General features: G+C 30.6%; 1 protein-coding gene across 1 annotated transcript; it reads left to right on the top strand.

The window, feature by feature from the left end:
- The first annotated feature begins 16,262 nt into the window (after positions 1-16,262).
- Positions 16,263-17,058, top strand: LOC145009153 (peptidyl-prolyl cis-trans isomerase 2-like). Its single transcript, XM_078967823.1, has one exon. The coding sequence runs from the start codon at positions 16,321-16,323 to the stop codon at positions 16,834-16,836; it is 516 nt and encodes a 171-aa protein (XP_078823949.1). The 5' UTR covers positions 16,263-16,320; the 3' UTR covers positions 16,837-17,058.
- The last annotated feature ends 1,797 nt before the right edge of the window (positions 17,059-18,855 follow it).

Genomic DNA, 18,855 nt, shown 5'->3' with positions numbered 1-18,855 from the left:
TGTTGGAGTTCGTGGCCGTGGTTCAAGATTTTGATTTATCACTTCGATTTGACAGTTGAGAGGTGAGTTATCCTCACTATACTAAGGGGTCGAAGGCACCAATGCCGACCCATTGGATATGTTATCCTAGCAGTTGGTAGTATGTTGAGTATGAGTTAGTGTTGCATGCTATTTGTTATGCCAGTTTGGTAGATCTGTAGGATTACATGTATTATTATGTGATTATCTGTATGCACATTAGTTGTGTTATATGTCGACATATTATGTGGGTTGGGTTGAGGTTATACTACTTCGTGCGGTAACCAACAAACCTTAGAGTATTGCAGATATTAGCTTAGGGCCGGGTGGGGCATGCCAGACTCATACTGAGGACTCGGGAGCATTCCAGATATGAGCTGAGGGCCGGGTAGGGAGTATCAGACTCGTTTTGTGGGCTTAGTGGCAATCCAGATGTAAGCTATGGGCCCGAAAGGCAATCTAGACTCACACTGTTGGCCCTGGAGGTAATCCAGTCTGTATAGTTGTATACCCAACACATACTGTTATTTGTATATGTGTTATGTGCAACGTATCAGTATTTTGAGGGAACTCATTAAGCTTTGGGCTTATAGTTTTAGTTTTGTTTCAGGTACATCAAATGATCGCGGGAAGGCAAATGCGTGATCATACAACTCCTCATGTTTATGATTTGTTTATGGGATACTCTGATATTATAATGTTTGAAAACAAGTTTTGTAATAATTAATGGATTGAAATGTTTTGAAAAAGTTTAAATTTGGCATGATTTTTATTGATGTTACATTTTGAATGATAAAAGTAGATTTAGAAATTTGATTTTAGAACTTATCCAAAACTCCAAAGTCTCAAGTATTAAATGAAAATTTATTGAAAGACTATAACCGGTTCTTAACTGCTCTATGATTAAACTTTATATATCAAATTTTAGTTTATGATTGATCGCGGCTAATGGGAAATAAAATGAAGTTCTACTTGGTACCTAAAGAACATTATGGCAAGTGATATGATTTTTACAAAAGGGTACATGAATCGTTGGATGCATGCAATATTCATGAGACCATGTTTTTTTATAACTATATTTGTAAAACATATATAAAACATTTTCTAAAAAATTCAAGTCATTGTCGTCCTTTTGAAGAACACTCAAGCATCGCTTGTACGGTCTTAGTGGGCGATGGGTCACCTAACCACTATGTATGTCTAATGATGTTTGGGGTGATTTTATATTTTCTAGTTACATAATTAAGGGTCACCTAGTCATTAGTTATTTGCAATGCTACAAGTTGTTTCAAGTAGGAAGAATTGATCGAAATCTTGTGTAATAAATGTCACCTAAGCATGAGAGGTCTGATGCATAGATGAGATCGAACATGATAAGTTAAACAAAAGTTGCTTGGGATCCTATTATCTAGGAATTACATATTTTATACAATTGGTAATCGTTACCTAACAAGTTTGATTAAGTAAGTGGGATAAATATCACCTAACGATTTACTTGTTTTATTACTTAGATCATATACTTTAATAAATTAATGTTTTAGAAACAATAAAAAAAATATTAATTTTTAAAGACTTAATATTTAAAATAATAAATGAAATTTTGTTAGATTCTATGAATAACTAATAATACTCTTACGCCCTATAAAATCTCTCTATTGTTGAGATTCAAGAGATAGTCGCATTTGATGGTTATAGCGTGTCTTCGTGAATGAGGCTTACTACTGATACGATTGACTTTTAATGATACATATCGTAGTATACCCTTATACATATGTCTAGGTGTATTTTAAAACTTTTTTAAATTATAAGGTTCAAACCATATTAATTCAATTAAGATTTAATAATTAGTATTTGAAATGTGTAATATTTAAACTTATTTTTTAATTAAACTTATAATTAATTAATATAAATCTTATCAAATGAATAATCATATTATCTAATTATCTTATTTGGATAATTCTAAAAAAAATTATATTCAAATTAGGATTTTTAGTTATTCAGTTAATATATCTAGATTTTAGACATTTAAAATAACAATAATTAACTAATAATTATCCTATCTTTTGAATAAGGCAGGTAAATCCCAAAATTCGGATTCCAGGCAGTTTCCACGACATGGCAAAGGATTGCCCACGTCTTGGTAACACAATTTCTTGATTTTTGTTTGTTTCGATTTCATCTATTATGTATCATTAATGTCAAACTTGAGGGTTTTATACCACTATTGAGATTTTAGGTTACAAAACAAATGTACATGCGAAAATTCTTTTTACCCTCAAGGGTACATGCAACCTAAAATATATCTATGTTTTTTTCACACCATAAGCCTTTCTTTCTCTCTCTCTAAATTTTCTCTAGACTCCCAAAACACTTATAAATCCCTAGTAACCTCAAGGTGCTAGAGGAATCCCCGGAGTGCCTGGAAGCTCCGAGAAAAGCAGTTTTTTGGCTCAAAGCTCTGCTCCAGCGGAGCCCAGTTTCTAGCAAAACCAGCTGTAAGTGAAATATGCCTACCTTACTTTAAATATAACTTATATATAATATAATATCGTTATTATGAACCTATAAATAAGATTTATCAGTGATTCAAAGTCATTATACTGATTGAACTACTTACGGGAGAGGTGTCTAGAATGGTCACGTTGGGTTTGGTTGTTAGATTTCAGAAAAGCTATATGATGAAATGGTCCTGCCTCCCAACTGTCCTGCTTGGCCGATTCTTACTTGATAGATCATAAAGTAGACTCTGAGTTAATGATGAATCTAGACTAATAATTAGTCGCAATAAATATTAGACTAAAATCTTGTTGTACTAGTACTAGGTTTCGTCGAAGAAAATTATTTTTAAGAAGCGAAGCGTTGTCTGAGTTCGGAATCACCACCTTAACAAGTGAGTGCATAGTCCCTTTCATGGACAAGATTTTAATACAAGTATTTATTGAAGTAATAAATGTATGTTTATGTGTGAAATATTTGATTTTGCATGAAATACGTGTTAAAGAGCATACCTATAATATATGATGATTTAGGACAAAGAATAAACCTAAATTAATTATGAAGAATATTTGGTAGTATCTTCTTATGAGTACGAGTGAGATATACACGAAGAATATAAATTTAAATTATGTCATTGATCCAGGAACATGGATTAGACATAGTCATTCATACCTAGTCCAAGAGTATCATTGGGCACTGTCATTTGTCATTAATCCGAGAGCATGGATTAAGACATAGTCAGTTGTCCTTAGTCTGAGAGTATAGATAGGACATAGTTATTTGTCATTAATCCAGGAGTATGGATTTAGACATAGACAGTTGTCCCTAGTCCGAGAGTATGAAATGGGCATAGTTATTGATCCGAGAGCATGGATTAGATCTGGGAGTATGGATTAAATAAGAGATAAATTTTAAGGTTCGAGAGTATGGATAGTGTCGTTGTGAGGATCGACGGGGTGGGGTAAGAGTTGCTTATATTTGGTGAAATTGTATACTTTATGAGTTCTAATATATATATATATATATATATATATATATATATATATATATATATATATATATATATAACATTATGGGATTAAAATCCCTATGTACTCGCCAAGTTTCCCAACCTGACCCACTCAGTTTATTTGTATCACAAGTGTTGATATAAAGCCACATTACACCAAGAGATTAAAAAGATGTAGATCACTAGTTTAAATGAATGTAAGTTTTGTTTATGCTTATGTTTATGTATTGACGATGACATCCTAAAATTTTAAAATGAATAAAATACATTTCTTTGGAAATGCATTGATAACAAATTTATCATGTTTTTCTAGGAACAAATTTTGCAACACTTTTCTTTAAAAGGTTACTCCGATTTGAAAATAAAACATAAACACACCGGTCTTTTCTGGTCATGAAAATGGGGATGTCACAATACTTATGAAAATACAAACTAAAACCCTATGAATCGAAATTCATGGTTAGGGATACATACCTTTTTGATGATTCCAAACAACTTAATCTAAATCTTCTTGTCTGCTTGGAAATCCTAGCTTCGATAGTATGCAAGCCTCTAATGTTTCAAACCCACAACACAAGAAACCATAAGATTGAGATGAGAGTAGGGAGAGAGAAGGAATTCTTAGATTTGATCTTAGAATAGGTTAACAAAAAATGCAAGGGGTTAAGGATCAATTTATATCTACTTGGAAATCCGAGAAATCCTAAATTTGAACATATAATAATAATATATCAAATTCAATAACTATCTAGTTTCCTAATTATCAAATGAAGGCTTTCAAAAACCCTAATAGGGTCCTCCAAAACCGTCCATATGATGGAAGGTTCTGAAATCATTCTCTTGTTCAACTTTTCAAAAATTATAGCTTAGTACTTGTACCTTTAATTAATTCTAATTAACCTAGAATTAGTTACAAATTAATTTTGATTAAGTCTTAATTAATTATTTATATTTCTATTTAATATGTTAATCATATAATATATTAACAAATCTTATATCTCTCTCTCTCATACAATCAGTCCAATCCATTTATTGGTTATGAGGGCAACCCAAAAGGATTTTACTTTTATTTTTCAATCTTATACCAATTTAATTAGGACCATAGGCACCTTAATCTAACAAATCTTCAAGGAATTACAAGTATATACAATTGTATTTGAAAGTTTAGTAATTCTATCCATCTTGTTTTTATAATCATAGTTTTGAAAATAAGTTGTAATAATAGTAAATCATATATCTAGGGTGCATGTATATTTAATGTTATTATTAATCACTTCTATTGCCAAAATTCATGTATATATGCTTAGAAAACCCAAAAATATTTTTGTGAATAACTTTTTTTTATAAATAGCACTGGATTCCATATATATATATATATATATATATATATATATATATATATATATATATGTGTGTGTGTGTGTGTGTGTGTGTGTGTGTTTTATTTTATGGCTTCATCATATTCTTTATCAAGCTAATGACGGAGGGGGGGGGGGGGGGGGGTTTCATATGAGTTGTTGGATTCCAAATGTATCTTCGTGATGTTGAAAGTCCATCATTTTCCTCATGGATTCCCTTGATATGGGTAGAAGGTTTGTCTTATGTCCTAATTTCAGGGTATACCTAACCAATATCTTTTATAGGAAGTGAAGTGTAATGGACTCATATGTTATGTTGATTTTTTATATGAATAAAATAAAGGCTATAAGTGTTTAATATGAACGAATAATGAATTAACTTTTAAAAGCTAGAAATATTTGTTTCTTAGAATGCACAGTAAGATGAAAGACACATGGTTATAACCGAATAAAATAGAGTTAGAGTTGAAAAATAATAACATAATTCATAATATAATGACAAACTTGTAAAAATGATCATTCTTGTTCTCAAAATTATGAGGTTTTAGTCGAAAAAAGTTTGTTGGTAAATCATTGGTTTAATTTTGGATAGTTTGTGTGGTTTTGGTCCTTGTGATTAACACCTTTGTTTGGTTTTGATCCACACCCAACTTGAAAAGACGAATATGCCATTATTTAATTATTTTTTTAGTTTTTTTTATTTAATTCCTTATTATTTTTATTTAAAAAGAAAAAGAAAAAAGAAAAAATTACACCCTTACCCACTCACTTAACTCTCTCTCTCTCCAATCTCTCTCTCTCTCTCTCTCTCTCTCTCTCTCTCTATAAAAACATCATCACCCTACCACCACTGGAGCACCACACGGCGGACCTCCGACTGCCAGACGCCCAACTGTTGGACGACTTGTCGATCCACCACCTACCGGACCACCCATTTCTCTTAAATTACACCCCATCACACCCTAAAATGAGATCCACAACAAGATCCATAACTTCGTTACCCTAGTTTCAACGACGAGAAGAAGCCTGGTGGTTTCAGATCAGGGAGTAAGGAGGTCGATTATGGCGGCGATCCGGTGGCTGAGTGCAGATCTGGTGATTCCAGTGGATGTAGAAATGATGGCAAAGCCTTCCTTATTCATTGATAGATGACGTCTAGGGTTTTGAGGATGACAGTACACAAAGGTTAGAGTTGTGATGGCAAAGCAGTTTGATGATGTTAGTCGAACAAATCAGAATCATGCTAGGGTTCCAGTGGACTTCGAGTATGTGAATGAGGGTTGTACTCTGGTGAATGATCAATCTTCTAGGAAAGAAAGGTGGTTGATTTGAGAGATTTCTGGTGAGTTTTGATAGAATGTAGATAAGTTAGAGAAGATGAAAAGCTATTTTGGGGAAAAAGAATGGTAAAGAGATCGGGAAACAGTGTATACAGGAAAAGTAAGACAAGGAGAATAAGCTCAAGGGAATTCCGGTAAGAATGGTATGTGATGGTGGTGGTTCCATTCATCGGTGGTGGAGGGTGGAGCTCGTGATGAAGGGGATTCTATGGGAGGGGTTTGGGTTATTTTCTCTTATTTATTTATTTGTTTTAAGTTAAAAAATTCAAATCTTTATATATATTAAAATAGAAACCTTATGACATCATCTTTCACAATCAAGACCATTAATTGTGTTTTCTTGATTAATTTCAACCCTTGGATCATTTTGATGATGTCATCCTAAAATTAAATTAAATTAAATTAATACTGACTAAATTTGAAAGTCTGACTAATTGATTTAATGTTAATATCATTTATAAAAGGAATGTATTCATCTCATTTAAACCTTATCATAATTTTTTTAAGTAAATTTCGTTCCTTCATAATTAAAATCACGTTCTTAACTATCACCTTTCGTATACATTATTACAATTCATATCTATTACTAGGTGTGAGGTTCGTGTATTACACAGGTTGATTAAAAAAATTAAATATAAGGTGTAGACATTAAGTATTTTCTAAAGTAAATTTCTGAAAAAATATAAATGAAATGATGAATAAGTAATTCAATCTATACTAATAAAAAATTATTATCATGTTTTAATTTTTTTATCATGTTTTAAAACATCATGCTAAATATGAATGTGTAAAAACTAAGTATTTTTTAAAGTAAACTTTCGAAAAAAAAAATACAATAAATAGAATAAACTACAACGACCATTTATGTAATTTGTCCTAATTAATCTTTATTAATAAAACTAATAAATATAAATTCACTAATGGAATTCATTAGTATATTAATAGAAATAAGAATTCAAAAATGGAAGGTTTACTATATACATTAATTCACATTAATTACTATGAGGTGACATTTAATATGTGGAAATTTAACAAAAATGAAAAAAAATACAAAAATGACAAGTGAAAAAAAAAATATCTTTAAAATTCTAAGAAAATGACATGTGTCAAATTCAATAAGTTGACTTTGGCAAAATTATCTTTATTTATTAGGGTAGATATGAAACGTATCTACAAGATTACGGGATATCGTTGCTCAATTTCAAAGAATCAAATAATTCGAAATTTAATATCCTTTCCACAATCATTGTTGAAAGTTATGTATAAATCATGTGTTATTATTCGTATATTATGTTTTCTTCAAACCCTTTGCAGCATCCTGTTCGAACAACATCACCCTTTGCAACATCACGTTCATCATCCAAGTTCCTTCTTTAATATGATGTTCTTAATTTTTATTAATTGTATTTGATTTTTTGATTTTCATTAGTTTTGTATTTGACTGTGATCTTTGAATGCATGAATAATCTTGATTATAAATGTTAGTATTAGTTTTTCAACATTTTACTTTTGTCTTTATAACATTGCATTTGATGTTGCATTCTACATGTTTGATAAAATGTACATGAGAAAAGCATAGTGACTTTTGATTAACTATATGTATGTATGTGTGTCTTACGTAATTAAATTTTTCTGAGATTGTTTGGATTGCACGGTAGTTAATGATTAAAAACTACCATTTACCCTTCAGTGTTTTTAATTATCAATATTACAGTGCTATTAATTTGACATATTTACCCATAATTCTTGATTTTTAACAGATTTAGTTAATAGCAATGTACTTTGACTTTACTCTATAATGTTTTGAATTGTAATTTCTAAATTTATTTTGAGTTGTTGTAACTGTGTTTAGTGGATATAAAGTACATTGTAATTTCTATTTTAATTTTAACATATTTGGTTACTAGCAATGTGCGTATGTGTTTTTTATTTAAAAAGCCAAAGCTTTTATTTCTACATTTTCCCGTAATTTGTCTATGTCCTTGAAATGTCATATCTCGATTATGGGAAATCTTTTTTGGTAGAAATCAATGAACAAAGTTTCGTATTTAAGTCGGTTAATCTTGGAAATAACATAGTTATGAAAAATTATAAAGTAAGATAAAAAAAAGAGAAACCTTATGACATCATCTTCAACAATCAACACCATTAATTGTGTTTTGTTTGATTAATTTCAACTCTTGGATCATTTTGATGATGTCATCCTAAAATTAAATTAAATTAAATTAATATTAAGTAAATTTGAAAGTTTGACTAATTGATTTAATGTTAATATCATTTATAAAAGAAATGTATTTAACTCATTTAAATCTTATCATAATTTTTGAAAGTAAATTTCGTTCATTCCTAATTAAAATCACATTCTTAACTATTACCTTTCGCATATATTCTTTCAATTCATATCTATTATTAAGTGTGAGACACGTGTATTACACGGCTTGATTAAAAATGTTAAATATAAGGTGTAGACATTAAGTATTTTCTAAAGTAAACCACAACGACCACTTATGTAATTTGTCCTAATTAATTTATACTAATAAAACTAATTAATATAAATTCACAAATGTAATTCATTAATATATTAATAGAAATAAAAATTCAAAAATGGAAGATTTACTATATACATTAATTCACATTAATAACTATGAGGGGACATTTAATAGGTGAAAATTTAATAAAAATGAAAAAAAAAATACAAAAATGACAAGTGAATAAAAATATTTTAAAATTCTAAGAAAATGACATGTGTCAAATTCAATAAGAAGTTGACATTTGGCAAAATTATCTTTATTTATTAGGGTAGATATGAAACGCATCTACAAGATTACAGGATATCGTTGCTCAATTTCAAAGAATTAAAGAATTCAAATTTTGATATTCTTTCCATAATCATTGTTGAAAGTTATGTATAAATCATGTGCTATTATTCGTATATTATGTTTTCTTCAAACTCTTTGCAGCATCCCGTTCGAACAACATCATCCTTTGCAACATCACGTTCATCATACAAGTTCCTTCTTTAATATGATGTTCTTAATCTTTATTAATTATATTTGATTTTTTGATTTTCATTAGTTTTATATGTGACTGTGATCTTTGAATTCATGAATAATCTTGATTATAAATGTTAGTATTAGTTTTTCAATATTTTACTTTTATCTTTTTAACATTGCATTTGATGTTGCACTCTACATGTTTGATAAAATATCCATGAGAAAAGCATAGTGACTTTTGATTAATTGTATGTATGTATGTATGTATGTATGTGTGTGTGTCTTACGTAATTAAATTTTTCTGAGATTGTTTGGATTGCACGGTAGTTGATGATTAAAAACTACCATTTACCATTTAGTGTTTTTAATTATCAATATTACAGTGCTATTAATTTGACATATTTGCCCATATTTCTTGGTTTTTAACAGATTTAGTTAATAGCAATGTACTTTGACTTTAATCTATAATGTTTTGAGTTATAATTTCTAATTTTCTTTTGAGTTGTTGCAATTGTGTTCAGTGGATATAAAGTGCATTGTAATTTCTATTTTATTTTTAACATATTTAGTTACTAGCAATGTGCCTATGTGTTTTTTTATTTAAAAAACCAAAGATTTTATTTGTACATTTTTCCCTAATTTGTCCCTGTCCTTGAAAGGTCATATCTCGAACAAAGTTTTGTATTTATGATAGTCAATCTTGGAAATAACATAGATATGAAAGTTTATAAAGTAAGATAAAAAATTATAAGATATTAGGAGATTTGTAAAATATACAATTAGTTAAAGTGTTACGGTTCTTCAAAAAATAAGACTGTCAACATTAGTAAAAATGTAATATTTAAACTAAATTATCATAATAGTAATGAAATTTCATTATTTGATGTTTCATGTAATTGAAAGATATATACCAAATTACAAGATATACCAATATCATTCAAAGTTGCGCCAAGTTTACCGCAACGTTTGTGCGAACACCGAATAAAGAAAAACAAACATAAACGTTAGCACTTATATTCATAAATAATTTAAAATACACCAATCATAATTTAAAAAATAATTTCCATTGATGATATGCTAAAATCGAAATTCATATAGCATTTAACATTCCATAAACTATACTCTATTACTTTATTTAAATAAATGAAATAGTTCTTAATATTTAATGCAATGAAAAAATGGTATTGGTTGTCAATATAAGTTTAAATTAAACAATCTTAGTATGGAAGGAACGTCTAATTAGAATGTTTATGCTTATATAACAATATAATGAAGTAACATTTTTCAGTAACTGGAAAACATAGAATAATGACAAGTGAAAAATAATTAATTTAAAAATACCAAAATTTGTCATGTGACAAAATAAATGAGAAAATAATTTGTGGCACAATGATTCTTATTTATTAGGATATATATATATATATATATATATATATATATATATATATATATATATATATATATATATATATATATATATATTGCTTTATCTTTTTTTTTAATTGTGTTGACTATTTATAACTTTATATGTATTTTTTGTATAATCCCCCGCATTTAAAATTTTATATTTTGACAACTTACACATTTCATTTATCAAATTCAAACTTTCCAAAATCGTATTCCGATTGTAACCTACCAATTTAATCGTCATTAATTTCATCTATAATTTCACCTAATTTAAATTTGTATCGCCCTTATATAAACTTTTTTAACAATCTCAATGTTTTCCCTCCAAAAATAGTTCAAGTATTTATTTCTAAAGCTCCTTTATCAAATTTTAATTTGTACTTCTCTTATATCCATAAAAAGAATTATTTTGATAACTTATGCGATTCATTTATCAAATTTAAACTTTCCAAAATTGGATTCAATCGTACCTTATCAATTTATTCATCATTAATTTCATCCATAATTTCAAACCCAATTTAAAATTTTATTTTCCATATATAAATTTTTTTAGTGATCCTGGTGATCCGATTTTCAATCCAAAAATATTTCATGCATTTATTTTTAGATAATGTTGTCCCCTTATACTTATTACTTTTCTTATATAAAATAATAAAACGTAACAATATATATATATATATATATATATATATATATATATATATATATATATATATATATATATATCAATTTTATAAGCAACATCAACACTACAACAAAGTGATTAATTTTTTTTTATTTTGTATAGCATACAAACCTATTTTGTTTTATCTTTATATAGTAATAATAAAATTTATAAATTTACACAACAAATATATATATTTCGAATTTTATCATATTATTATACCTTACAAAATACAATTCTTTCCAAAATAACATTCGTCAATAATTTTATACATAATTTAACAAAAACTAATCTGTATTTTCCTTATATAAATTTTTTTAATGATCACGATTTTTCTCTCCAAAATATTTCAAACATTAATTTTTTAGATAATGTTGTCTCATTATAATTATTACTTTTCTCATATAAAATAATAAAACTTATTAATATGCCTATATATTTATATTTAACTTTTATAAGCAACATTAACAATAAAACAAAGTTATGGATTCAAGTGACGATTCATTTTTTTTAAGAAAAAAAAGCTAAATGTGATGAAGAATGTCGTTCAACTAATAAAACAAAAAATGTTGTGTACAACGAGGTCATTCAACGATTATATATATTTATAGATTTCAATGTGTCTTCTGCATATTTCAATAATACCAATAACCATAACTTATTGTTAATAATTATTATAGAATATCTGTAAACATTTGTATGTATCTTTTTATATGTTCCCCGCGTTTAATACGGGTTATAATCTAGTTAATTTATGTATTTCAACAATTAAAAAATAGAAAATATAAATAATAAGGGCATATTCGTTCTTTTAAGTGTGTAGAGACCAAAATCACTAAAAAGATCTGAAATTGGACCAGTTATGCACCAATAAAATTTTTAGGACCCAATCTATATAATTTTGACAACCAGTGGGACTATTTTTACAATTTACTCTAATATGAAGTTCGAAGATTAAATGCTAGAAGAAGGAACTTAAAGAAATGTAGTTAGAGTGGAAAAGTGGACCTTAGACATTAGACTGAGGTGTGAAACGACATAAGTATGTAAATGTTATATTATTTAGAATTGTTTTTAGAAATTAGACAAAACTATAAATAGGTTCCTATGGTTAGCTAAAAATTGTCATTTTGGCCAAAAAAGTTTGGACTAGCACTAAAGGTCCAAACTTTTCATTTTGTTGCGAGTTTGGTTCGATTTGCTCTGAACCTTTTTATAAAAACGATTTGCCCTTACTTTTTGCTTTTTTTTAGTTTTTTTTTATTTAAATATTTTTCTAATTAAAACAAAAAAAATATATAAATTTAAAAAGCCAAAACTCTCTCTCTCTCTCTCTCTCACCACCACCACCACCACCACCACTTCATTTCTTTTCAAAAAAAATCCATGAACACCACTTCAGAAATCCATGAATACCACTTCAAAAATCCATGAACACCACACTAGAAATTAGAAATCCATGAACACTTACTTTAGAAATCAAAACACATCATTATAATTACGATTTTCATAAGACTAAACTGCAAATTTGGTCCATGTGGTTAGCAAAAAAATGTGGATGGGATCCAAAAAGTTTCCAACTTGCACCACTGATCCAAAATCACAAACTTTCTATGGATTTGGTCCTTGAACAATTTGAAATGACTATTTTACCCTTTTGATTTGTTTTTTCTATTTTCTTTATTAATTTAGTATTTAAATGTTTTAAAAAAATAAAAATAAAATAAAATCCTACCGCATCCTTCCCTCTCCACCGGTAACCCCTCCCTCATTATCTCTCTCTCTCTCTCTCTCTCTCTCTCTCTCTCTCTCTCTCCACTTGAAAAACCATCTTTCCCTCATCGTCTTCATCATCCCTTCAAGGACAAAACACCAGGTAACAATTTTAGACCCACCTTAAAAAACCTTAAGCCACCACCGTCATTAAAATGATTCCCTGGAACTAAAGCAGTTTTTTTTTTTTTTTTTTTTTTTTTTTTTTTAATCTCAAATGGAATTCCCCTAAAAACCGATTCTCATGAAAAATGGGTTTTCAATCTTCCAAAGCATCTTAACCTACCCTCCTAATTCATAAACCCTACCCCTCCCTTTATCTATTGGGTTTATCACACACAAAAACAACCACGAGTTAAAGCCCATATCTGAAACAACTTTGGTGGTGAACTTGAGTCACTGTAAGGGATCATAATCTGTATATTGCACCTTCAAGAAATTGAATCAGAATATGGAGACTGGGCCTTCAAGAACTTGAGAAATGGAAATAATGGTGTTGAACAAGTGCTAGAAAATCAGACCTTCATCACATACATACACCGATGAACACAGAAATTAACACCACCTGAGCATCTAAAATCCCTAAAATCTCGGATCTTAACAACTACACACATAAACTGATGGTCGCTTCGCTCTTGGAGGTTTCTCCGATGGTGAAAATCCTTTGTTGGAATGAGAGACTCAAGAAAGAGAGTAATAGAAGGAGGTGTTGGCTTATCAATGTTTTGAATCTAGTTTATCAGTATGTGTCTGTGTGTGTTTGTTGAATCGGGAAGAGAGAATGAGAGACGCAAGAGAGAGAGAGAGAGAGGTATGTGTGTGCGCATATGTGTGTTTAATCAGCATCAGTTTTTCCAAAACTTCATTCTGTGTGCTCATATGTGTTGAATCTACAAACCTTTTCCCAGAACTTCTGTGTTCATAGTTTATGTATGTGTATCAGTGTATGCTTGTGGATTAAATCAATAAGAGAGGGGTAGGGTTATCGGCGTTAGAGGTGGGGGTGGGAGGGGTGCTGATAATATTTTGTTTTTGTTTTTTTTTTCAACTACTAAATTACTGAAATACATAAAAAAAATGGAATAAACAAATGGAAGGGCAAAATAGTCTTTCTAAGTAATTTTAAAATTTTAAGGTACGAAAACCACAAAAAGTTTCAGTTTTTGGACTAATGGTGCAAGTTGAAAACATTTTGGACCTTATCCACACTTTTTTGATAACCACAGGGACCAAAATGCAATTTTATCTTTTCATAAAAATAAAATATCACCACCACCATTGAAGATTTGAACTAGATTTAGGGGAAAGAAATCGTTTATATTGCCTTCAAACACGAAAACACACATACACGAACATATCTCATTTCGTTTTCATATCTCGGAGCATATATGATGAGGTAAAGAGATGAATTTCGATTGACCTCCGCCAGTTTGTCTTCTCTGAACCACGACGTAGATATGGAAGACAAAATGATGATAAAATCACATTCTTCTGCATAGTTTCATCTAAATTGATCTCGAAGACGAACCACTGCCAATCTAACCCTTGTCGAAGTCGCCTGTTAAACAAATCCGTACCACCAAACACCCATCCCTTCACCTCAGGTCTCTCCCCTTGATTTCCAGTAGCAAAACGCTGCATCTGAAAACCCTATCCGCCAAGAAACCCTAACTTCAAATTTTGATATCCTTTCTCTTGTCTTCGGCTGTCAAGGTTCAAAGGGAGGGTAGCTACGATCGAAGTAAGTGTTTGGGGTGGTGCTACCTGAACGAAGGGAGGCGGAGGGGGGCACAGGCCGACGACAGCCGCCAGTTTCTTCTTCTTTGGATGGTGGTAAGCAAGAAATATGAGAGAGAGAGAGAGAATGGCGATGATGAAGGTTGATCAAGGATGTAGACGACTTGCCTAATTTTTGTTGGAGATGGAGATGCTCTTTGAGGGTATCTCTTGGCAACAACAGTGAAACACAAAGATGGAAGAGAGAGAGAGAGAGAGAGAGAGAGAGAGAGAGAGAGAGAGAGAGAGAGAGAATGACGATGATGAAGGTTGATCAAGGATGCAGACGACTTGCCTAATTTTTGTTGGAGATGGAGATGCTTTTTGAGGGTATCTCTTGGCAACAACAGTGAAACACAAAGATGGAAGAGGGCTGGGGAAGACGGTGATAGAGAGAGAGAGAGAGAGAGAGAGAGAGAGAGAGAGAGATCGTACATTTTATTTATTTATTTATTTATAAAAAAATTATTAAAGTAAAATAACAATGACAATTTTTTTCTTTTAAATAGAAAAATATTTAAATAAATAAAAAATCTAAAAAAGAAAAAAGTAAAGGTAAAACCATCATAATGAAAAAGTTCAAAGGAAATTGAATCAAACTCGTAACAAAATGAAAACTTTGAATCTATGATGCTAGTGTAAATTTTTTTGAACCAAAGTGACAATCTTAAAGAAACTACAATGACCATTTGTTCAGTTTAGTCTAGAAATAATGATAGCTGCTTTCACCATGTTCATTATAATATTTGTTTTATTCGTTAAAAATACTCCTCATGACTTTGCCATAATCAATTTATATTCTTAACATACCAGCGAATGAATATATACTTAGCAAACCTCGTTAAGATTTGATAATATTATACATAATATATAATATATATTGCATTGAATATATCGTTTATGAAAGTTTCATCAATATATGTTTCGTTTATGTTGTTGCAATTTTTTGTACCTCGTCCTCAACATCTAATATCTACTATATGACTTCTGTATCACGAATTATTAGCGAAAATGTTCTAGAGCTATTTAAATTACCGATGGGACATAAAAATAATCTCACCAAAAATAAATTTTATGTGTGACAAAATTTCAAACTTAAACCTGATATATCGCTATTTTGCAATCAATTTTTTTTGCCTAAAAATATTATACCATCAATTGATGGATAACTTTTTTTGAAATAGGATCAATTCCATATTTATCTATACATATCTAATCTTTTTACTTAAATAAAAGTTAGGAATATTTACAAAGCATATACCACGTGATCCGTTCGTGACACATAAATCTACATCGAACTATGGTTAAGTTAACCCGACTCTAGTTACAACAACAGCACCGTAGGATGACAACACGTGTCACTTTTTAACGATTGAGATCACGCTCACGTAGATAATCGACCGTCACCCACTGCTATATAATCCATCACGACCCGTTCATCCGGCGTAAGCCTTGTTTAACCCGTTTGAAAAATTCCGAATCAGCAATGGCAAACCCTAAGGTTTTCTTCGACATGACAGTCGGCGGAGCACCGACCGGAAGGATCGTGATGGAGCTGTTCGCCGACACCACTCCAAGAACAGCCGAGAATTTCCGTGCACTTTGCACCGGTGAGAAGGGAAAAGGTGCTTCCGGTAAGCCGTTGCATTTCAAGGGATCGTCCTTCCACCGTGTGATCCCGAATTTCATGTGTCAAGGAGGAGATTTCACCAGAGGAAACGGAACCGGCGGAGAATCGATCTACGGCAACAAGTTCGCCGACGAGAACTTCATTAAGAAGCACACCGGTCCTGGAATCCTGTCCATGGCTAACGCCGGTCCGAACACCAACGGCTCTCAGTTCTTCATTTGCACAGCTAAGACGGAGTGGCTCGACGGCAAGCACGTCGTGTTCGGGAAGGTCGTTGAAGGAATGGACGTCGTTAAGGCGATCGAGAAGGTCGGATCTGGCAGCGGAACAACCTCCAAACCTGTAGTTATCGCCGATTGTGGTCAACTCTGATAGATCTGTATCTTGATCCTATGAGTGTTAGTATATCGTTTACAATTTTCTTTTGATCGTATCGTTTTGTGTTACTTTCAGTCATCTAGAGGTGTTTTTAGTACTGATTGTGTGAGATTTCATCTGTATTTCGTTGATTTCATCAGCGATTTATGTTTGATGAGATTAACTAGTAAGTGATCCGTATGAAATAAGATTAGATTTAGTGCTGTTAATCTTGAATCAATCTCTCAGTTTCTTCACTCTTTGTTGATAGTCGATTGAAACATGGTGATCGGATTTTAATTTTAAAAAATAATATGTGGTTGTTGGATGTGGCGAAAGAGTCTCGAGAGTATAATACACGTGTTTGGTTATTTTGTCTGTTGTGTGTTGTAGATCTTTCTTCTTGCTATGGTTTATCCAGTTAACGTACCGTACTATCAATTATTGCATAGTCTACTTCCAATTTATTTTTTCTCTGCAAAAAAGAAAAAGTTGCATTCTGTAATACTTTTTCAAAATCTAAACATACAGTAATACTTTCATATTTGTTTAGGTAATTATTAGCTATCTACCTTAAGAATGATTTTTGTTACATGTTATTTTTTTATTGAATTCCCCAGTCATTTTGTCATAATTAAAATATATTTATTTTTCATTTGTTATTTACTTAATTTTTCATTTTTAATATATTTAATATATTATTAATTTAGTTTTCATAAATTAAACCAATCATAATCACTATTAAAATTCAAATTTCAATTTCTAAATTTCAATTTCAAATAAATTTACAGTTTAAATATCTATATTTAACATTTTGTTATAAATTATCCGTTTAATTTATTTAATTTTTGCATGTTTTTTCTCATGATTTTCAGTTATTTTGAATTTCATATTTAAATAAATTTCCTATTTAATTGTTTATATTAATATTTTGTTTTAATCAGTCCGTATAATATTACGGGTGTCACAACTAATAATTATTAACCATTTATAAATAATGAGGATTCTATAAGGCCATATGGTGCAACGAGTATGTTCCACGTAGAGCTGGCCATGAACAATGTGCGTGCATACTATCCCGTTGTTTTGTGGTGGTGTGTGTTCGTTGTTGCTCGTGTTTGGGACAACGGAATCGCACGATCAATTAAACTGAACGATCAATTAAATTGAAGCACTCGATTTGAACGTTACACTAGTCGTTGAACGGCTAGTTTGTTAAATAATAATAATAATAATAATAATAATAATCAATTTATTTACCTATATAAATACGACACTTTTACTTTTTATTTTTTTACACAATTTTTTTCTATTTCTATACACACTCTACATAATACATCTTCACAACCAAAAACCATGGATCTCAACCAAAATACCCTCCAAACTACATGAATCACAAACCCGATATCGTTTTTGGGTTAGATACAACACCTCGCAAATTCCCGACTATGGAGTCACCTCAAGGCGGTTTTATCAATCTACTTCAAACCGGTTCCCCTATCCAACAAACACCAATTTTCCAATAACAATATCAACATTTTACGTCTTTCCAACAACAACGAATTTCACAATAATACCAACAATTCAAACAACTGCAACAACAACCACCAATTTCACAATCACCAAGCTCACAACCACCACTTTCGCCGGATTTTTTTGCGGAAACGCAACCTTCACCACCACCTCAACCAAAAAAGAAAAAAGGAAAAAACCCAGCCCGACCCACTACCACCCAAGAAAGAGTCCCATGGACAAAAGAAGAAGAAGAAAAGTTAGCGGAGGCTTGGGTGGCGGCTTCCGAAGATCGAAAAGTAGGAGATAGTCAACCTTACGAAAGTTTTTGCGAGAAAGTCCGAACTATTTTCTACGAGTTAATGGAAAGTGAAACTAGAATGCCGATCAAATTACGTCGAAATGATAAGATATTCGACTAAAATGCACCGAGTTTGGAGGAATCTGCAACAACCTACTAAACATACACAAAAGTGGCTCGAACGATTTTGATTTTTTCAAGGTGGCCATGAAGCAATTTGA

The sequence above is a fragment of the Lactuca saligna genome, chromosome 8 (assembly GCF_052625555.1).
Source record: "Lactuca saligna cultivar CGN05327 chromosome 8, ASM5262555v1, whole genome shotgun sequence".
Lineage (NCBI taxonomy): Eukaryota > Viridiplantae > Streptophyta > Magnoliopsida > Asterales > Asteraceae > Lactuca > Lactuca saligna.
This window is presented reverse-complemented; position numbering and strand designations above follow the sequence as displayed.

Excerpts from the sequence above, each read along its gene's own strand:
- LOC145009153 (XM_078967823.1), top strand. The coding sequence starts at position 16,321 with ATGGCAAACCCTAAGGTTTTCTTCGACATGACAGTCGGCGGAGCACCG.